This window comes from Bos taurus, chromosome 22 (genome assembly GCF_002263795.3).
Source record: "Bos taurus isolate L1 Dominette 01449 registration number 42190680 breed Hereford chromosome 22, ARS-UCD2.0, whole genome shotgun sequence".
NCBI classification, from domain to species: Eukaryota; Metazoa; Chordata; class Mammalia; order Artiodactyla; family Bovidae; genus Bos; species Bos taurus.
The window spans coordinates 13,076,610-13,098,916 of NC_037349.1; the positions used below are offsets into that span (position 1 = coordinate 13,076,610).

Consider the following 22,307-nt stretch of genomic DNA (forward strand, 5'->3'; position numbering starts at 1 on the left):
AAATATTCTTAGAAGAGTATACCATTTATGGATTGACTTTGACTTTTTATACCAATATAATCGTTCCCTTAGAACAGAGATTAAAAGCAAAACAAACTTCTTCTAATTACAAATAAAACCTCCTCCAACACTGCAGCTCCTTCCCTGAAGTGCTGGGTGTTGGGAACAGGTGCCTCCTAGTCCCCCTGGTTCTGTGGTGTGCCCCCCACAGCTTCTGCACTCACCCTGTTCTCTCCTCGGGCACTTTCTCATGAAGGTCTGGTCCTCTCTCATCCTTCCTGCTTGGATCTTTCTCCCCGGGTTGACACGTGACTGTGGCGCACCTCCGTCTGAATGCCTAGCTCTCACTTCAGCCCAGAGTTCTAGACTCAGAGTTCTGACGCTTGACCATCAGGAGCTCCGCCAGGGATCCTGAGTAGCTGTAGCCCCTCAGCGGTCCTAATCAAGCTCCTCAGCCAGTTAAGCCCACCATCAAGACTTAACCTTTCCCTCAATCCCTGTCCCCACTTCCACCCAGTTACCCAAGTTCTGTTTGCAGTCCTGTTCTTTTCTTTCTATTCCAAGGTCTATGGCCTGAGCACCTTCCTGCCCTCAACATTCCTATATAAATATTAATTTCAGTGACCATTTAAATCAGCCAGGGTTCTCCAGAGTAACAAAACCAATAAGATATGTACACATAACACACATGCACACATACAAAAGTTCATTTCAGGACTTGGGTCACACAGTTGTGGGGCTGGCAAGCCCAAAATCTAGAGAATAGGTCAGCAGGCTGGAAACTCTATTAGGAGTTGATCCTCAAGTGTTAAGGCAGGATTTCTTCTCTGGGAAACCTCTGTTTTTGCTCTTAAGGCCTTCCATGTTATTAGATGGGACCTACTGATATTTTCAAGGGTAATATCCTTTACCTAAAGTCAACTACTGTAACCACAATGTGAACCACACCTAAGAAACCTTCATAGCAACACCTGGGTTAGTGTTTGATTAAACAGCTGATGCAAATGGCAGCCCACTGCAGTGTTCTTGCCTGGAGAATCCCAGGGATGGGGGAGCCTGGTGGGCTGCCGTCTATGGGGTCGCACAGAGTCGGACACGATTGAAGCGACTTAGCAGCAGCAGCAGCTATAGCTTTACCAAGTTGACACACAGAAGTAACCATCTCTCTCCCTAACTGGTCCTCTAAACTTCGGCCACTCTGCCTCTGCCCTCTTATCCTCCCTCCACACCCCGCCAGTTATCTCTGAAACTGACGCGAGCCTTCACTTTCTGACCAAACATCTTCAGTGCTCCACTCCACCTCGTGCCAAAATCTTAAATGTGGCCTCCAGAGCCTTTCTAACGTCTCCAAGCTCCTTCTTTCCAGGGCTCTATGGAAGCTGGTGACTGTCCCCATCACAGGATCGCCACTCGATTCTTAGCTGTTACATATGTGTCTGATCAGAGAGTGTGGACTCAGCTGGGGTTTACTGGGGCATCACTGGGGCCCTCGGAGCCTAGTGCTGGGGAGGTCATGGTGCACTTTGAATCAACAAGAATTTGTAGGGCACCACTTCTATTAAAAATACATTGCCTGGTATCTTAAAGAAGAGAGACGGGAGATACGGTGTCTGTCTCCAGGGAGCACTGAGTGTGGTGACAACTTAAATTTAATACTCTTCTTATAGAAACTCTGGGGAAACCATGTCCTCACTCAGCCACACTGAGGGGTGCTGAACCCTAGGCGTGTCTCTGCCAGGACTCACAGCCAGCCTGCGCTGTCCTCATCAGCTGCCTGGCTGGACGGCTTTGACTTTAACTGGGTTGGTTTGGGCTCCCCAGGTGGCGCTAGTGGTAAAGAACCTGCCTGCTAATGGAGGAGACGTAAGAGATGCTGGTTCAATCCCTGGGTTGGGAAGATGCCCAGGAGTTTAAGGGAATGGCAACCCACTCCAGTACTCTTGCCTGGAGAATCCCATGGACAGAGGAGCCTGGTGGACTATAATCTATGGGGTCGCAAAGAGTTGGACACGACTGAAGTGACTTAGTATGCATAGCACATATGCTCGGGTTGGTTTGGGAGATTTATTATGTGTGCTGAATGCCACTTTCTGTCCACATGTGTGTCTTCAGGAGCCTAAGAAGCTTGAATTAAGTATTTTAATTTAGGGATTGATTAATTAATGAATTGATATATTTACACCTTATCTCATTCTACAAAGCATCTGAGGCAGCTTTCAGGAGATTTGCATGTGTTCAATAATGCCTGACTAGCAGATTATAGATGGAAACAGGAGGTTGAGAAAGGGAAGAGGAGACGTAGGCAACCAGCCGCTGCAGACCTCTGATCTTGTGCCTGATGTGAGTTGGGCTTCTGGGGTGAACTAAGAGGAGTGATAGAAATTCTCACTTTCAAGTAAGAGGTAAAAATCTAGTACCTCCAGGAAGCAGAACTCTTCCAAGTACTTGACTCCAAAGAGAATTCTGTCACCTGTGGAAGTCCTTTGGCTTAAGGACACTTCCTCCTGTTTGTTGCCATATGCAAAAAATACATTCACTAGATATATGATAGCCTTAGTTTTAAAAATCATGTTAGTTTGTATCTATCTCATTTTTGTGGTTAAAAATCACAGGATTTGGAGACAGACTCCTGAATTCAAATCTCAGCTCTAAAATGTTATGTGGCAGCCTGGATGGTGCACGTATGGCTAAGTCCCTTTGCTGTTCATTGCAACACAACATTGTTAAGCCGAGATACGTGGTCTGTGGCCCAGCAAGTGGTTGAGCTGGGCAAGGTTGGCCAATGCTATTGATAACATCTATTTCTGCTTTATTGACTATGCCAAAGCCTTTGACTGTGTAGATCACAATAAACTGTGGAAAATTCTGAAAGAGATGGGAATACCAGACCACCTGACCTGCCTCTTGAGAAACCTATATGCAGATCAGGAAGCAACAGTTAGAACTGGACATGGAACAACAGACTGGTTCCAAATAGGAAAAGGAGTATGTCAAGGCTGTATATTGTCACCCTGCTTATTTAACTTCCATGCAAAGTACATCATGAGAAACTCTGGGCTGGAAGAAGCACAAGCTGGAATCAAGATTGCCGGAAGAAATACCAATAACCTCAGATATGCAGATGACACCATCCCTATGGCAAAAAGTGAAAAGGAACTAAAAAGCCTCTTGATGAAAGTGAAAGAGGAGAGTGAAAAAGTTGGCTTAAAGCTCTACATTCAGAAAACTAAGATCATGGCATCTGGTCCCATCACTTCATGGGAAATAGATGGGGAAACAGTGGAAACAGTGTCAGACTTTATAATTTTGGGTTCCAAAATCACTGCAGATGGTGATTGCAGCCATGAAATTAAGACGCTTACTCCTTGGAAGGAAAGTTATGTCCAACCTAGATAGCGTATTGAAAATCAGAGACATTACTTTGCCAACAAAGGTCTGTCTAGTCAAGGCTATGGTTTTTCCAGTGGTCATGTATGGATGCGAGAGTTGGACTGTGAAGAAAGCTGAACGCCAAAGAACTGATGCTTTTGAACTGTGGTGTTGGAGAAGACCCTTCAGAGTCCCTTGGACTGCAAGGAGATCCAACCAGTCCATTCTAAAGGAAATCAGTCCTGGGTGTTCTTTGGAAGGACTGATGCTGAAGCTGAAACTCCAATAGTTTGGCCACCTCATGCGAAGAGTTGACTCACTGGAAAAGACCCTGATGCTGGGAGGGATTGGGGGCAGGAGGAGAAGGGGACAACAGAGGATGAGAAGGCTGGATGGCATCACCGACTCGATGGACATGAGTCTGAGTGAACTCCAGGAGTTGGTGATGGACAGGGAGGCCTGGCGTGCTGCGATTCATGGGGTTGCAAGGAGTTGGACACAACTGAGCAACTGAACTGAACTGAACTGAACTGATTGGTAGTATGGGCTTAGAATCTAAAAAATTCTTTTGTGGATTTTGTATTTGCATTAAACCATGAGCACAGCCCTTAGAAGATTTCACAGTTTTCCTGCCTATCATTACAAATGATACAGTACATGCACAAAATAAAGCATAATCTTTATCCGAGAAGGTAGATGAAGAACTGCTGTATTAAGTCCCTTTGTCCGTCGTCTTTAAGCCACTTTGTATGTTTGGGGCTGTCCTTAGTGCCAGGCACAAGAGGACTATTGCCTAGCCTCGTCCTAGTCAGCTCATGACTCTGACACAAGGACCTTTCACTTGTCCTTGCCTTTTAGAAGTGGTCTCTGTTCTGTTTCCTGTCCAGGACACAGCATGATGGACACATTGGCTGTCGCCCTACGGGTGGCTGAAGAGGCCATCGAGGAAGCCATCTCCAAAGCAGAAGCCTATGGGGACAGTCTGGTATGCCCCCCACCCCCCACAATGTCTGTCTGGAAGGTGGTGCGGGTGGGGTCCTGGCTGCCAAGAGAAAGCACAGCTTGTGGGGACACCATCATCATATAACCATCCTTGAACTGAGCCCGTCCTCCCCCTGCATTTGTGGTCAGGACTCCCAAGAAATCGATTGCCAAGTCCCCCAAACACACCCACAGCTCACACCCTTCCCTTCTTCCCTCTGCAGGACAAGCAGAATGAGGCCAGTTACCTGCGGGACCACAAGGAGGAGCTGACCGAGGAGCTGGCCACAACCATCCTGCAGAAGGTAGGCGCGCCCTGGCAACCACACGGCTGCAGTGGGCCACCTGGTCCAGACCAGGGCCTTCGGTGAGCGGAAGAGCCGCCGAGGGTACCGCTGTTGTCTTGGGCATCGTTTGCCTTGTTCCTTCTCACTTTTGCCCTTGTACTCCGGGGCTAAGGCAGAGGGGTTGCATTGCACTGCGACAAATAAGCAGTGTGAACGTGCTTGCCCTTAGGGATTGAGCTAGTGGGTGAGGAGCCAGGACCTTGGCCCAGAGACCTCTGTACAAATGGACTTATTAAATCTAAGTGACCATGCCCAACATAGCAAGCGGTGCAGACAAGCTGAAGCCTTCCTTCGTGACACTTGGTATCTGCCCCCTCCTTAGGGCTTTCAGACCCTTCCTAAAGTCAGGGTGTACAGCCGGAGACTCTGGGTTTGAGATCCAGCTCCACTGTTGATGAGCTGTGTGTCCTTAACTGATGACCTCTGAGATTAACTCTGCATCTGTAAAATAGGGGGAGTTATAGTAGGTAGCTCTTAGAGTTATTCTGAGAATTCAATGACGTAAAGCATATATGGTGTCAAGCACAGGGCATACATGATGTCAAGCGACCCCAGGGACTGCAGCCGGCCAGTCTCCTCCGTCCATGGAACTCTCTAGGCAAGAACATTGGAGTGGCTTTCTATTTTCCTCTCCAGCGGATCTTCCCGACCCAGGGATTGAACCTGCCCTCCTGCACTGCAGGCAAATTCTTTACCATCTGAGCCACCAGGGAAGCCCTTGTACTACATGGTGTCAAGCACAGAGACTGGCACACAGTAGGCCCTTAATAGAAAAGGCTGTCAGCATCATAAGAGGACTACTTTTAAACTGTAAAGTGCTGTAGAATGTTCAAAGCTTTGGTTGTGCTGTTTTATCACAAGGCGGGTCTGAAACTGGCTGGTATTCCGTTGAAGCTAAGCTCTTCCGTGGCTAAAAATTTCCCAAAGATGATCCCCATGACACCACATAGCGCTGGAAGTCTCTCCAATAATGTGTGCCCTTTGTCACCTGCCTCCTCCCCAGATCATAAGGAAACAGAAGAGCAAAAGTGAGCAGCGCGCGGAAGACGAGCCGGAGTGGCCGCAGCCCCAGAGCTGCGGTGCAGAGGCAGCTGATGCGGGGACCACAGCCGCCCCGGGAGGCCCCCAGGCTTCCACCACCTTCTGGGTGAGCCCCTATGCCGCCCCGGCCCACCCCTACAGGGGCCCTGCTGCGTGCAGCTCAGAACCGTTCTCCCCATAGAAATGGGGCTGCCATGCCTAACATCTGTAGTCAGCACATGTGCCCGCCAGACAGTGTGGATTGGGGGCCAGGAGGCCTGTTCTGTTACACGTGGAGGTGGGTTTTTACACAGAGACCAATTTAGGAAAAATAACACTGTCAATAAGCTTTTTACAATTCATTCTGAAAAGAGCTGCACTGAGTCCCGTGGGGAGAATGGCTTTCTCAGGGCCGTGTGTGTTCTCACAACCTGAGCACTTGCTGTACGGAAACCGAGGACTGTGAGAGAGTGACCGCTGCCTTCTGAGGCCGCGGCGGCCCGTGGGTGGGGCATCAGGATGTGGGCAGACCTTTTTGTTCCTTCTCCCCAGTCACGAAGCACAGCGTCCATCCAGTGACCCAAGGGTCTGGGCCCGTTGCGGCTGGGGAGGGTCCCCAAGCCCGTAAAGTCCTTCGGTGTGTGTTCCTCCTTCCCCAGCGAGGGCGCGTGTGGGGCAGAGGATAGAGGCTGGGTCCTGGGGGTGGAGATTCAGCAAGAAAAGAAGCAGGGCTGGCCGGCAGGGCTTGTGCTCCGTCAGCTGCAGGGACCCAAGTCATAGCATGGGGGAGAGGATGGGGCAACACACAGGGGCAATTTAAAACTGGAAAGGCAGGATAGAGGAGAATGAAATCATGCCATCTGCAGCAGTGGGGATGGTGGGGTGGGGGGCGGTGGGCACAGGCTGGGGGCTGAAGGGTGACCCTTTCGTGGCATCTTGAGGAGGGACCCTGAGCTGCAGACCCTGGAGGGCCCTGAGCCACTGGCCTCCCGGCAGTGCTCCCACCTGAGCCACTGGCCTCCCGGCAGTGCTCCCTCCTGAGCCACGAGCCTCCCGGCAGTGCTCCCTCCTGTGTCCTCAGTTCTCCACGGATGTGGATGCTGTGGCTCCAGGGGTAACTGCAGAACCCCATAACACTGTAGGACTCGGTCCTTGGGCTTAACTGCAAAACCCAAACTTAATCCATCCCCAGTGACAGGATTTCTCATCTGTTCTCTTGAAAGAAAATTCAGTGTGATCGTCCCTCTTTTTAATTTCCTCTCTGATTGTGTGGCTCTCCGCCAGGAAGGGGGTCAGTGCAGTCTTGATTTTCAAAGCCTTAAGATGCAATATCCTAACAGGCACCAGGGCGGGGGTTATCATTCATTTAGTGCCGGTCTCCTTGGGCACCTGTATGTAAAAAGTCATCTCTGTATTCATATGGTGGTCCTAGTGATAACAATGATGAGAGCAGAGGCTGGGCATGCAGCATGCCCAGCGACTGAGCTGTGTCTCTGTCTAACTTTCTCTGTCTCTTCTCCATCCTTTTCTATTTTCTTCAGCCATTTCTCTTTGTGTTTGTCATTTTCCTCCCTCACATTTTGCTCTCTCCTTTAATGACTATAGGGCAGACCTGAAGTATTTTTCATGACTGTTATAATTATTGGATTGAATTTAATGGCTGTGCCTGACCCCAGAAATACAAAGCAATGTCTCAGCTGTTATTCATTCGAATATTGTTGACCCCTTTGCCCACAAACCCTTGCTACTAAAAACTTTCACTCTGTTCACCCCTGATGTGGGCTCCTTGAGAGCAGAGACTATTTTGAAGCCCCAGGGAGTCTGCCCTGTTGGTGATGATGATAATCATTGCAGTCATAGCAACCATATACCATCGCAAGAGATACAGGGAGGGCAGGATGCTGCTGCCCACTCAGGGGACCAGTGACTGCAGAGGAAGCTTTAACAAAAGTAACTGATGATCACCCTGCAAGTTTTGTCTAAAGCTTCAGAACCAGCTGGATTGGATGGCACATCCTGCTGGGTTGAGGTTTGATAGACAGGAGTGCGTCGTCCCCGGGCTTTCAGGAAAGGGTGTCAGGCACAGCACCAAGAGGGCACAGCAGAGCATCACCTTGGAGCCAGACAGGCCCAAGGTCAAGCCCTGCCTCTGCCCCTCACCAACCCTGTTCGTGGGCAAGTGGTCCAAGCTGCTGCAGGTCACTCATGTGTCCCCAGTCGGACAGAGTGAGGGGATGGAGGTGTGGCCCTGGCTCAGTGGCGGAGCGTAATAAAGGCTGTCATTTTGACGGATGCTTACTGAGTGCACTCTGTGTGCTTGGCACGGCACTGATCCCTGAGGCTTAGAATGAAAGTGAAAGTGTTAGTCGCTCAGTCGTGTCCAACTCTGTGTGACCCCATGGACTGTAGCCCACCAGGCTCCTCTGTCCTTGGAATTCTCCAGGTAAGAATACTGGAGTGGGTTGTCATTTCCTCCTCCAGGGGATCTTCCCAATCCAGGGATCAAACCCGAGTCTCCAACACTGCAGGTGAATTATTTACCTTCTGAGCCACCAGGGAAGCCCAGGAGGAGGAGCTGGCATGGACCCCTTACCCAACCTACTACACTTTCATGCCCCAAGAGTTAAGAGGTGGGGCCGATTTGAAGTTCTCAGTCCATCTTTGCAAGGCCTCCTGGACCCGTGGACTCCACCCACCACGCCCAGCCTCCCAGCATAGATGTGCAGACACAGTAACTCAGGCCTGCCCTTGCTGACATCGCCAGCCTTGTTTCTTCCATGGACCCTAGGGTGGGTAAGAGGAAGGAAAACAGACGCCGTGGGTGGGAGTGAAAGGATGGGCACAGGGTGCCCAGCCAGGATAATAAAGCAAATAAATTAACCAAGTGATCCCATCACTTTCCTCTAGGTTGATCCAACTGGCAAGTAAAAGTGTCGTGGTGGCGCCATCTTCTGGGCCATATGTTTATTGCAATGAACTTGTGGCAAAACTGGGTCTAGGTCTCAGAACTGGGGCTTTTCCACCCTGGCTGGAGACAGCAGACCAGCAGTGTCCTGAGATGCGCTGGAGGCAGCTCTCTAGGGATTTTCGTGATTGTCAGGGTGTAGTTTTTTTTCCCTAGTGTGAAACAATGGCTTGCCTGAAATAGATTATGAAAGCCTGGCATCCTTAACTCATGAAAAACATAGATCTCATCTTCCCTGTTGGGACCAGAGAAGGACTTTTCTTGTTTTGATCTTGGCTTTTGTAAGTAAGGGAGCATTTTTGTCCTATAGAAGTGGAACCCAGCCACCTCTTACTGACACACACATACAGAAATAAAATACTGTTTGAGCCACTGCAAAATGAAACACTATCATTTCCTCTCTCTTTTAAACATGTATTTTGTGATTTATAGTGTGAAGTTTGAAGATAGAAAAATAAAGGCCAGGGTATAGAAAACAGCTCAGGGGAGGCTACAGGAATAACTGCGCCTGGCAACAGGCCATCAGCGCCTTAGAGTCAGGCCGTGTTATAATCCTACAAAATCAGGCACAAACGTGGGACTGAGGGTCACACCCAGAAGACCATTTTCAAGGAGCTCACAGTCCGTGGAAGAGACAACAAGTTGGAATATGACTGGAGCAGAGACAGGAAGATCTGTGTGATTACACGGAAGGTGGGGGGGGGTCTTGCCAGTCCAAGGTGGGAGGCATGTCAAGGGTATGTCCCTCTGGGACTTCCCTGGTAGTCCAGTGGCCAAGACTCCACGCTCCCCATGCAGGGTACAGGGTTCGATCCCTGGCCAGGGATTTAGATCCTACATGCCCCAACTAAGACATGGCACAGCCAGATTTTAAAAAGAAGGGTGTATCCCCCTGAATAGATGGCAGTTTGACATGGAAGGACTTTTTGCTTCATTTTTAATAACTTCACCTGCCAACAGACTGTCAGCCTTGATCTCTCCTCTATGATCGCCACTCATCATCTGTCAAGGATTTCCCAAAATTATAGATGGCTCCCGAATACCCAGCCCCAAGAAAACCTTTGTTGTTGTCAAGTATCAGAGCTGTTCAGGGCACCAGAGACAGGATCAGTGCTTGCCATGCCCTGGGAATAATGGAACTGACACTGGGCCAAAAACCACTTGATGAGTGTGTTAGGCTGGCTCTCCTCCAAGTAAGACCTTCCTGTCCATGATATAAGTGAGGATGACAGGGGGCTTCTTCTTTGTTTCTCTTGCTACCCAGTGTCATCCAAGAAGTTAGTAAGATCATCACCATCAACAGGCATTTCTAAAAACCTACCCTGTGGCCTGCCTCGAGTTATTCACTCCACAGTAAACATTCACTGATTCCCAATTCTGAAGGCAATGGCAACCCACTGCAGTACTCTTGCCTGGAAAATCCCATGGGCGGAGGAGCCTGGTAGGCTGCAGTCCATGGGGTCGCTAAGAGTCGGACACGACTGAGAGACTTCACTTTCACTTTTCACTTTCATGCACTGGAGAAGGAAATGGCAACCTACCCCAGTGTTCTTGCCTGGAGAATCCCAGGGACGGGGGAGCCTGGTGGGCTGCCATCTCTGGGGTCACACAGAGTTGGACACGACTGAAGCGACTTAGCAGCAGTGCCAGGAGCTATCACCATTAACTGTCCTTTAACTGCCCTCAGTTGCTTGCAGTCTAGTGGGGACCCCAGCAGAAAAACAGATGTTGCAATACAGTGTCATATAACACAGTATTAAAGCATCAGGACTCTCAGCCCAGCTTGAGGAACAGGGTTTCAAACCACAGGCCACGGCCTGTTTGAACTGAATGCACACAGAATCTTACCTGATCAATAAGAGTGGGAGAGCTCCTCCACGCCTGGGCTGCATTAACCTGTGACTGCTGCATCGAACAGCAGACCTGGAGGCCCGTGGTCCTCTCTTCTGTAATCAGAGAGGAGTCAGGTCGTGACCCTTGGCACACAGCTTAAAGGGCTCTGTATTTGTTCTGCAAATGCATCTTCCTCCTGGATCAGCCTCAAGGTCTTGTGAGGGGAAGTAGAAGAAGCTTCCTACGACTCTCTGGGCCAGAACTGGCTGTACCGCCCTCTCCAGGAGAGTGTGCAGATGCGCGTATCTGAGGGCCGTGGGCCCCAGGCTGGCCTGTGGTTACGGGGATACTGGGCCCCAGTCCTCAGCCCTCTTTTCTCAGACTGTTAGCCATCCTTCTGGGTGAGGCTACAGAGTGCACTGTCCTCTCCCCAAACCCTAGTCATGATGCTCAGTTTTTTCACCCGGATATCCCTCAGCTGGTGTTTGCTATTCTCCTTTGTTATTCTCAAACGGGTTTTTAAAGCTCCCACTTAGTATTCGTTTACTGTGCGCAGAGCAAAATTGTGTGTGTGTGTGTGCGCGCGCGTGCGCGCGTGTGTGTGTGCGCGCGCGTGTGTGTGTGCGCGCGTGTGCGTGTGTGTGCGTGCGTGCGTGTGCACTTAGTTGCTCACTCAGTCATGTCCGACTCTTTGCGACCCCATGGACTGCAGCCCACCAGGCTCCTCTGTCCATGGAATTTCCCAGGCAAGAATACTGGAGTGGGGTGCCATTCCCTTCTCCAGGGGATCCTCCCAACCCAAAGATCAAATCCGCGTCTCCTGCATTGGCACTGCAGCACCTGGGAAGCTAGAGCAAAGATTAGGTTTCTGCTTCTCAGGAAATTAAGTCACTCAGTCAAGGTGTTGCACCAGAAGTAATCTTGGATCCCAGGTACTGATGAGTCCCCAGTCCAGCCTCAGCTGCCTGGGGGCCCTGCCCACAACTCTCCAAACACGCTCCCCGTTTGTCTCCTACTCTCAGCATCTGTGGTGGGAGAGGAGGAAAGCCCATTCGTTTCTCCCGAGGACAGAAGGCAGTAGGCTTGTTAGTATTGATGTTGGCCAGCAGGTGGCGCCAAACTGCCTAAGGCCGGAGTCAGAGATACTACTTTGCTTCACATCACAGTCAGAGATGCTTTCTGTGGCTTGGCCCTTTCTTTCCTCCGTTTCGCCCATATAAAAAGAGCAAAGTAAATCCCCAAGAGAAGAGAATTCTCTCATTAAATGACAATGGAAAAAATTGGTCTCTTTCTGTTTGATGAAATTCCCTGTATACAACATCTGAGCTACAAATTCTAGAAATTACATTTGTAACATACAGAAATGATACAGTTCTAACATGTTTCTTGTCAGTCCTTTCTACCACTTGTCCTTAGGTTAGAGTTTATTTTAACTAAATGGGAATGTGCTGCAAAGTCTCTGGGACTGTGGGCTGACCATCTTGGTTCACTTACCTATCACAGCACTTACACTGTACTACAGTTTTCTACTTACACTGCTGAAACGCTCAGGTTTGGAGGTCTCTGAAGGGAATATGCTCTTATTTTCATCACACACAATTGGCCCTGAGAAATCTCAGCTGGAAGAATGGGTAAGTAGGAGCGTTGTAAGAACCAGCTCTGTTGGATTCTGCTACATCTCTGATGCTTTCTGGGAGGCCTGGCCACTTGCAGTGGAATAAATGCGGAACCATTTGTGCCATTATATGGCATGATGTAGCATCCCTGGTAGCTGAGATGGTAAAGAATCTGCCTCCAACGCAGGAGACCTGGGTTCAACCCCTGGGTCAGAAAGATCCCCTTGAGAAGGACCTGGCTACCCACTCCAGTATTCTTGCCTGGAGAATTCCATGTACAGAGAAGCCTGGCGGGCTACAGTCCATGGGATTGTAGACAGACACAGCTGAGCAGCTAATACTTTCACAGCAGGATGTACTGATTTGAAGCTTCTGAATCTCGAGAAAAGCCATTACCATCAGCTGTGTCATCTCCATGCGGTGGGGTGCCTGCGGATTGGAAGGCAGTCCCCCTGGGAACTGTGCCTGATGAGGTCACGCCTTCCCCTCTTTTCTTTGCACAGCGGTCGCAGTCTGCATTCTCACTCAGCAGAGAAGATGCCCTGAGGACCCCTTCGCTGGAGGCTGCATCAAGGGAGCCAAGGGAGCAGCACCCGAGGGAGGAGGAGGCGTTGCCCAGCTGGAAGAGCGTGGACAGGCTGGACCAGACAAGTAACTGTTCTGCGGGGTTCAGAAATGCTGCTGGGAGGCTGCTTGGCTGTCGTGAGGTTGCTCAGCCCCTCCTACCATCAGTCTGAGTGGGGGTGTGCCCATCTGGGACAGTCTGGCCACTAAGTCACGGGGTCTCTCACGCAGCACACTGTATATAAGGTGGGCATGTTTCCCATGTGGGCAGTTTGCTTGCTGAGACCTGTGAGACAGTGGGCAGGTGGGTTCGGATCACTTGGCTGCACAGCCCCACTTCAGCTGCCTGTTCTGTGTGGACTAGGAGCCAGTGTCTTATTATATGTAGGCCAGGAACACCAGGGCTTCCCAGAGAGCTCAGTTGGTAAAGAATCCACCTGCAATGCAAGAGACCCCAGTTCAATTCCTGGGTCGGGAAGATCCCCTTGAGTTGGGATAGGCTACCCACTCCAGTATTCTTGGATTTCCCCGGTGGCTCAGCTGGAAAAGAATCCACCTGCAATGTGGGAAACCTGGGTTCGATCCCTGGGCTGGGAAGATCCCCTGGAGAAGGGAAAGGCTACCCACTCCAGTATTCTGGCCTGGAGAATTCTATGGACTGTATAGTCCATGGAGTCACAATGAGTCAGACACGACTGAACAACTTTCACTTTCACAGGAACACCAATCCAAACTAGCAGGGCATTCATTTCAGCGTCCAAGATACCACAGCTAATGTGGTCCCCAGACCCAAGCATCAGGACTCTTCAGCTACTCATGTTAACAAGTGTCTCCACAGCAAACAAATAACAAAGCAAGAGCATTTCAAAATTTAGACTAAGAAATGGACAGACTTAGGAAGTTTGATAAGCACTTCTAGCAGACAGTCCATTTCACAAAACAGTTCCTGCTGGGTTATGAGCATTCCAAATAAATTTGTGAAGGATCTTGGTTTTCAAAACATGTTTTGTGCATAAATTTCTCTAAACTAAGGCACCTACGTGTAATTTTATCATTGCATAGAAACAAAAACTTAGCTTGACAACACCACACACAAAAAAAGATTTCATATGCAGCTCAAAACTCCATGCACCCTTCAGGATGAAGACTTAAAGAACAGAAAGCACTTGCGTAGAAAACTGCTGGTTTTTCTGAGGACCACTCGGCCCTTGACATGCTAAGCTGTCCAGACTAACTCCAGAAGTCTTGAAAGATGTCTGATCTGTTTCGCAGGAAGCAGGTTACTCCTCGGGGGCACTGCTCCATCTCAGCAGAGCAGAAATGTAGAACAGAGGAGGTACAGAGGTCATCCCAGAAGGTTAATGTCCATGGACTAGTTTCAGAGGTTCTGTTTATGCCTCAGGGAAAGGGCCAGGTCTGGAGCCTGTTGGTCCACGGCTGAGGTCAACTGTAGGGACGCTGAGTAAACCCACTTTCAGTCTTGACAGTGTCTTTGACAAATTCGTATCCCCCCGGACACTTTCTGACTTCCCAGACCTTGACTGAGCATCTGCTGTTTACACCACGTGTGCTCAGTGCGGGGAAATAACGGTCTGAGGACAGTCCCTGCTCTTGAGTTTCTCAGTGTGAGTTGGAGGTGGGTTTACTCAGCCCACAGCATCCCTACAGTTGACTTCCCAGCCTCTGCTCTTTCCTCCGCACGAGCTGTCTTCGGGACAGTGCAGGATGACTGAGACCCAGCCCCTGCCGCAGGGCCCCTCTCACCAGGGAGGAGGGCCCAGCCCTCTGCATGGTCAGCCAGAAGCCAGGATGGATACTGGAGTGAACCAGAAAGGCTATCACAGCAACTCAGGGAAGGAGGAGCCCACTCTGGGCGGGGAGACCAGAAAGAGCTCTAGGAAGAGGGGGGCAGAGGAGGAGGGCTGTCTGAGGGGCCCCTCGCTCTGAGGCGCTGACAGTCCCTCTCTGGCTTCTCTCTCCCTCCTGCCCGCAGTGGTGGCCCCAGTTCTACAGAGCCCCGATGGGAACTGGATAGCCCTGAAGGATGGGGCTCTGCCCCCAGCCCGCCTGCTGGCCAAACCTAAGAGCGACGCGTTTCAGGCCCTGGAGGCGGCCTCCAGCGTGGCGTCCGCCTACGATGAGCTGGGCTCCGACAGCGAGGAGGACTTTGACTGGAGGGAGGCCTTGAGCACGCTGTGCCTGCAGCCCCGGGCTCTGCCCGGGGAACCCCAGACTCAGCCCACACAGGCTCCAGGATCAGACCAAGGCCCCTCTGCCTCCTCTGGGCCCTCACCCAACCCCGAGGCCATGTGGTCCGACTCAGAGACCTCCTCGGTGGGCTCATCCCGAGAAGCTGGGCACCGGGCCAGGCTGTCTTGGTTGCAGAGGAAGGCCCCCCGGAACCCTGCAGCCGAGAAGATGCGCCTACAGGGAGAACTGGATGTGAACTTCAACCTTCAGGCAGCTGGCAGGGAGACCTCAGACAGCAGCGAGCCTGAGGAGGCCCCCCACGCCGCAGATCGGAGGGCCAGAAGGTGGAGGAGGGCCCGGGGGTGCTCCGAGGAGCTAAGCAAGGAATTGCCTTCCCCCAGCGGCCATCCCCCAGAGCTGGACACACATCAGGTAATAAAGCAGGGTGCACATAAGCACCCACTCATTTTTAAGTAGGCTGTGCCCCTCTCCAAGCAAGAGTGGCATGGATAGTCCTGGATTCTGAATCCACACACCCAGGTTCTTATCTTGGTTTTGCTGCTGACACAGGTCACAACTCTTGGAGGTGTACCCTCCTCTCTGGAGATGAGAGCTTAGAGTTCAAAGTGGGCTTGCAAAGTGTGGCCCCCAGATCAGCAGCAACCATAGCACCTAGGAACTTACTAGAAATGCAGATCCTTGGTCCCTGCCCCAGAGCTGCTGAACCCAACATTCTGGGGATGGAGCCCAAGCTGTCTTGGTGATTCTGCTGTGTGTTAAAGTCTGAGGGCCCCTGGCATGGAGTTAGGGGATGGGGTCTAGAATCAGCCTGCCCATGTTCAAATCCAGCAGTGTGACTTTGGACAAGGCATCTTCTTAGGTCTCAGTTTCCTCATCTGTCAAATGGGGATAATATTAGAACCCACTTCAGAGGATGGTTGTGATGAGTGGATAAGATAACTTTGTAAAGAGCTGAGCTCTCTCCTAGAACACAAACAAGGGCACAGGCAGTGTTGTTTTGATCTCATAACTGAGGGCGCAGTTTACTAACATCTGTGATTCTTGGTTCCCATCACAAGCTATCTCGAGAGTTCTCAGTGCCTCCTCCCTCATGGTTTAGCTCATGAACCCCCTTAGAGAATCTGATTAAAGCTACAGAATCTCTCCCTAGAAAAACACTCCTCTATGCACTCTCTCAGAGAAGGCGATGGCACCCCACTCCAGTACTCTTGCCTGGAAAATCCTGTGGATGGAGGAACCTGGTGGGCTGCAGTCCATGGGGTTGCTAAGAGTCAGACACGACTGAGCGACTTCACTTTCACCTTTCATTTTCATGCATTGGAGAAGGAAATGGCAACCCACTCCAGTGTTCTTGCCTAGAGAATCCCAGGGATGGTGGAGCCTGGCGGGCTGCCGTCTGTGGGGTCGCACAGAGTCGGACACGACTGAAGTGACTTAGCGGCAGCAGCAGCAAGCACTCTCTCTCTCTCTCTTTTTACTTACAGTGTCAGGTAGTTCGTGGACCCGCATCCAGATTAACTTGCTATTCCCTGGAAACACCCCGCTCATCCCCAGCTCTGGGTCTATGAACATGCTGTGACCTTGCCCTCACCTCTCCCTGGCCATCCATGGTGGTCTCTTCCACAGTGATCACCGTGGACTGAGTATTAAACTCTGTGATGCCAACGGGGGCCTTCCCACAGCAATGTTTTCTAAAGTGATGCCAGTGAAGCCTGGAAAGTTCAAATGCCCTTTTGAACTGTTTGAAACCGCGAGCCTGTGGAAGAGCTTATCAGGTTGCCTCTGTCTTCTGTAGGCACATCATCACTGCCACTCACATTACACAGGTCACAGGTCACATTACTATTGTGACGTTTTATGCCCCTAGGGAAACCACACCCACTCTCTGAACATCATTGCGTCTCCCACAGTGCCCAGCTACCGTGCCCTGCATTCTCAGTTGGGGTTCCACAAAAAGCAGGTCTGGAATTAAAAATTTGGTTGTAGATTTTGAGAGAAGCAATCCCAGGAAACCCAAGAGTGAAACCAAGAAATGAGAAAGGCCGGTGAAGATACAACATAGGCCACTGGGGCTCCATCCCACCAGGGACCTGTGGAGAAGCCAAGTGGGTCACAGCTCAGAATTCTGCCCCTAGAAGATGGGCAGCAGTTACCCAGTCTCCTATCTCCCACTGGTAGAGAGAGGTCCCATCCAGGGTGGGCCTAAACTTTATATACAGGTTTGCATGAATGGTGCCTGAGAAATCCCTCAGATGGAGAGAGACTAGATCTGAGGTAGAAAACCATCAGTGGGTCAGAAACTGTCCCCCATGGCTGTGGGCAACTCATGTAGGTCCAGGGGGATACAGCCCAGGACATCACCAGCATCTGCTACAGTAAATGTATCAGCTTCTATGAATGTCAGCCAGGTCCCCGATCCTGGGGCCCCCTTTAAGGTAGTCGTGACCTCAGAGGACTTCAGGTCACAGGATTTAGCATCAGTGCTACCTGATCTGCTAATATATTACTTAGAAATTTGGTCTAGGCTCTCACTTTCTCCTCTGTAAAATAAGATCATTACAAATCTGCCATGTGAGTTTGTCGTGATCGTAAATGAAAAATTTATAAAATTCTGTTCAACTGTGATTCAGTATCATCTAGCTCAAGTGGAGACAGTTTTCCAGGGACTCTGGGTGACTTGCCTCAAGGGATATTCTTGGGGGTTGTCTGCGTGATTGAAATGCAAGTATAAAATGCCACCTATCCATCATCACTAGGTGCCTGAAGTTCCCTATTTATTCTAAGATGACTTGTAAGTTGTCTTCTGCTGATGAGTCTTAGGAGGCATCAACAGGGAGAAGGCGAGGGCCAGCAGAAAGGACCCAGGACCGAGGCTATCTGCCTCCCTGGCAGTGTCCTCTCCTCCCCACTAGGTGGCGATGGCATTGAACTTCTGGGGACCTCAAAACCCTGGCCCTCCTCTCCATCCTCCCTTCTGCTTAATTTCCTAGGGCAGTTCTCCCCTCAAAAAAGAAAAGGTATATAAATGTATATCTTTAACTATTTGTGTACTTATAAGGGCTTTCCAGATGGCATGGTGATAAAGAACCCTCCTGCTAATGCAGGAGACACATGAGACGCAGGTTCGGTCCCTGAGTTGGGGAGCTCCCCTGGAAGAGGGCATGGCAACCCACTCCAGTATTCTTGCCTGGAGAATCCGCATGGACACAGGAGCCTGGCGGGCTACAGTCCACGGGGTCGCAAAGAGTCAGACACGACTGAAGTGACTTAGTACGCACACACGCATACTTATAAGTATATGTATATATGCAAATATATAAATAACATAGACGTTATTAAAACATACAGATATAGTCAGGCTTCCCTGGTAGCTCAGTCAGTAAAGAATCTGCCTGCAGTGCAGGAGACCCCGGTTCGATCCCTGGGTTGGGAGGATCCCCTGGAGAAGGAAATGGCAAACCACTCCAGTATTCTTGCCTAGAAAATCCCATGGAAAGAGAAGTCTGGCTGGCAATAGTACATGGGATTCCAAGAGTCGCATACAACTTAGTGACTAAACCACCACAGATGTAGTCTGCTTGACCACAACCCTACATCCCTGCTCTCTCCCGCCAAATGACTACAGCTGTATTTGTGCATCATATATGTACAGCACATTTAGAAATAGTATTCTGTAAATGTACCTGTGTTTCAGCAAAATTGGCATGCTACTCCCTCTATTCTTCCACCCCTTCTTCCTAACAGTAAGTGATGGAGAGGTCAGAGCACACAGATCTCAGCATCCCAGTGGTCCCCAGGGGGGGAAGTATGGGAGTGGGAGCCATTTGCCCAGGATGCAAGCAATATGCAGGCATTGCCTGATGAGAATTTTAAAACAATAATAAATCAGATCCAAGTCAGGCTTTTTATTATCACCTTGCACCAGGCACAGGACTTTACCAGTGTCGCTCCAAACATCCAACCCCCTCAGTTCCCCAGTGTTCCAGGAGGGGAGGGACCCACAATCAATAGTTCCTGTAACGATGGACATTCAGGGCTTTTCCAGTGTTTGGGGTTTTAAACAATACCGCAGAAAGTACCAGTGTGCAAACCTCTTTCTACAAGTACAGGAGTAAACGTGCTGACTTGAGGCATAAATGGATCTTTAATTTTAATGAGTACTCCCCAAATTAAACTCTCCAAACTTCCCAGCAGCCTGCGTAGCCACACACTGTGGGGCACATTTTCTCATGCTGTCAACAGTGCTTGGTGTTGTCAGTCTGTTACATTGTTGCCAACTTTATGTGAGGAAAAAAATATATTTCTTTTTAGTTGACATAGTTACTACTGAAATTGAATATTTTTCCCTATATTTACAGCTATTTGCATTTTTTTCCTCTGTGAAAGACACATTTATATGTTCCTTCTATTATTTTGTCAGACTTTTTCTTCTTGATTTTTAGTAATTTATTTTCGAATTACACTGTAGATCTTACTTCTTTGATGGCGACACACTGAAAATACTCTCCCCTGGTCTATCACTTTCACCTTAACTTTAAGTATATTTTACATGCAAAACATTTCGTTACTAATAACTTATCAGTTACTTTCATTTCCTTTAAATTTTGTGTCTTGTTTGAGAAAGTTTTAAATCGCCAAGGTTTTAAGAATGTTTTCCTGTTCTTTTCTAATACTTTATAGATTTGAATTTTGCATTTAGCTCTTCAGTCCATCTGTACTTTACTTTTGGGGATAATGGGAGGTAAGAAGTGCTTCTCTGGTGGCTCAGTGGTAAAGAGTCTGCCTGCAATGCAGGAGACTCAAGAAATGCGGATTTGATCCCTGGGTTGGGAAGATTCCAACATGGAAGTGTCATGTTGGAATGTCACAACATGTCAACCCACTCCAGTATTTTTGCCTAAAAAATCCCAGAGGAGCCTGGCAGGCTATAGTCCAAAGGGTCACAAAAGAGTCAGACAGGACTTAGCAACTAAGCACAGCACGCACACAGCATGAGGTAAGATCTAACATTGTTGTCATCAAATCATTATTGGATAATTAAACTTATATCTGCAGGAAACTATGAGCAGTTTTCTGAGTCATGGAAGCCATATTAGAATCATAAATCCATTCCTTAAAAGATGCTGCTCCTGGAGCTGAGATCCCAGAGAAATTTATCCCACGGGTCCTCATGGAGAGAACACAGAATAAATACAGCCCCCTCCATGAACTGCTTCAAATGACACACACTTTGGAGGCCGCTTCTCACAGTGCCACTCAGTGTGCGCCAGTACATGACTCTAGGGACAGCCCAGTCAGCTTGGGCCTACGAGGGGCCAAAATAACCTGACCTCTACCGGTCCGAGCTGCTCCTGGATCGGGTTGTGAGATCTGTCAAGGAGTGGATGGCTGCCTCCCCCAGGCCCTGGTCCATGAGTGCTGTACAGCTCTGAATTCAAAGAGAGGCACTCTGCGATGTCTTGCAAGACCACGCAAGGTGGTTGTGGAGTGACAACACCCCCCACACCTGCGAACAGTGAGCCACCTGTCGGATCCACCTACCTCTGAGGTGTGTTAAGAGAACACTCCCAAGCAAGGCCTTCAGTCTAATTCAAACTGTATCTGAATTCCCTCCAATGCACAGACTAAAGGGTGAGAGTCCCCACTTCTCCACCCCAATTCCTCACCGTTGATTTTCATAGCTTGTTAGCATGGAACCTTCCTTTACATGAAAACTTAAAGAGCTGCTCTGAGATAAGGCTGCCGGTTCCTCATGCCTCTCACTCCCACCTCCACGGCAGCCTCCGCAAGTACAGATCGTAACTTGGAAACAGTTGAGAGCATGTTTGATCAAATACCCCCTGCACAGAAGAAAAATCTTAGACAATGACCTGTCAAGTCATTCCCCTTGTTAGTGAGAATTTCTGGGTGCCTCCATGACTAGCTGGTTGCAGAGAACAAGTCTAGAAAGCAATGAGATGTTTACTGTACATAACAGTTTTTCTTTAACATTCTTGTGTCATAGGCCCTGATGAATTATTAAGTTTTCTCCCCAGTGGGGAAGAGAAATGTGCATGAATACAAGTGCTCAGAGCTTTACATTTTTAACCAGGACTCTGTTGGATATTAAGGAAATGACAACCCACTCCAGTATTCTTGCCTGTAGAATCCCACGGACAGAGGAGCCTGGTGGGCTACAGTCCATACGGTCACAAAGACTTGGACACAACTGAAGGGACTTAGGATGGATGGGCCAAAAATGATGACTTTTGTTTTGCTGTACTTAAATTGTGGCCCTACTTTGGGCGGATATTAAATAGCGGGGCTACCTGTCAGTTAAAGCCTTTACTTCCTGTGGCAGTAAAGGCGTGTTCACCCCATGAGGGAAATGTTGAGCTCTCTCTAGAGTAGGGATTGCTTTCCAGGTGGCTCAGTGGTAAAGAATCTGCCTGCCAATGCAGGAAACACAGGTTCTATCCCTGGGTCGGGAAGATCCCCTGGAGGAGGGCGTGGCAACCCACTCCAGTGTTCTTGCCTGGAGAATCCCATGGACAGAGGAGCCTGGAGGGCTATAGTCTATGGGGTCACAAAGAGTCAGACATGATGAGTGACTAAGTAACAACATTACAGCAGGGACTGGAACCCAGCCCACTCACAGCAGGTAGCAGGTCGTTGGCAATGAAAAGAAGGGGATCGGGAACAGCCCTCAGCCCCACTATCCCAGCCCCTGACCTGAAGTTCAGCACATGATTCTTTAGGAGCCTCTTTGTGCCCCTTCTAAGATTCTGACCCTCATGCTGGCACTACAGTCCAGGTACTGAACACTATCAAAATCCAAGGATCATGTGACTGAATCTACACCCAGTTCCAATGCTGAGTCAGAGAGAGAAAAAAAAAAGATGAAGTTCACTGTTAATGCTGCTTCCTTCCTAAAAGATGTTTCCACAAAGTGACAGGCCAACCGTAGTCAGTATGAAAATAACTGTGACTTAAATGCGTATTCCTCATATAAATACTGACCTGGGAAGTCCAGGCTAATGGTTTTCTGGGTATTTTGCACAGATTGCCATAATTCCAAAAATGGCTGCTGTTTCAACAAATGGCGTAGTTAATTCTGCCAGACAGGAGATTCCAGAGGGAAAACAGACCAGGGGCACAGCCCACCCATCAGAGGGATTTGGGCTCTGGAAGAGGGATCTGCGTCCCAGATTTCATTGAGGTTTCCTGGTGCCTCAGACGGTAAAGAATCTGCGTGTAATGCAGGAGGCCCGGGTTCAATCCTTGCATCTGAAAAATCTCCTGGAGGAGGAAAAGATGACCCACTCCAGTGTTCTTGCCTGGAGAATCCCATGGACAGAGGAGCCTGGTGGGCTACAGTCCATGGGGTCACACAGAGACAGACACGACTGGATGACTAGTACT

The 22,307-nt window shown here is 49.5% G+C and overlaps 1 protein-coding gene across 2 annotated transcripts in view; it reads left to right on the plus strand.

The window, feature by feature from the left end:
- MYRIP (myosin VIIA and Rab interacting protein) overlaps positions 1 to 22,307 on the plus strand; it is a 227,185-nt gene that overhangs the window by 153,535 nt on the left and 51,343 nt on the right. For both annotated transcript variants that reach the window (XM_002696924.6, XM_005222594.5), the window contains exons 6-10: positions 4,257 to 4,354; positions 4,575 to 4,655; positions 5,701 to 5,844; positions 12,635 to 12,782; positions 14,689 to 15,317. In XM_002696924.6, the coding sequence (XP_002696970.1) occupies positions 4,257 to 4,354; positions 4,575 to 4,655; positions 5,701 to 5,844; positions 12,635 to 12,782; positions 14,689 to 15,317 (1,100 nt within the window). The remainder of the gene's footprint in view (positions 1 to 4,256; positions 4,355 to 4,574; positions 4,656 to 5,700; positions 5,845 to 12,634; positions 12,783 to 14,688; positions 15,318 to 22,307) is intronic.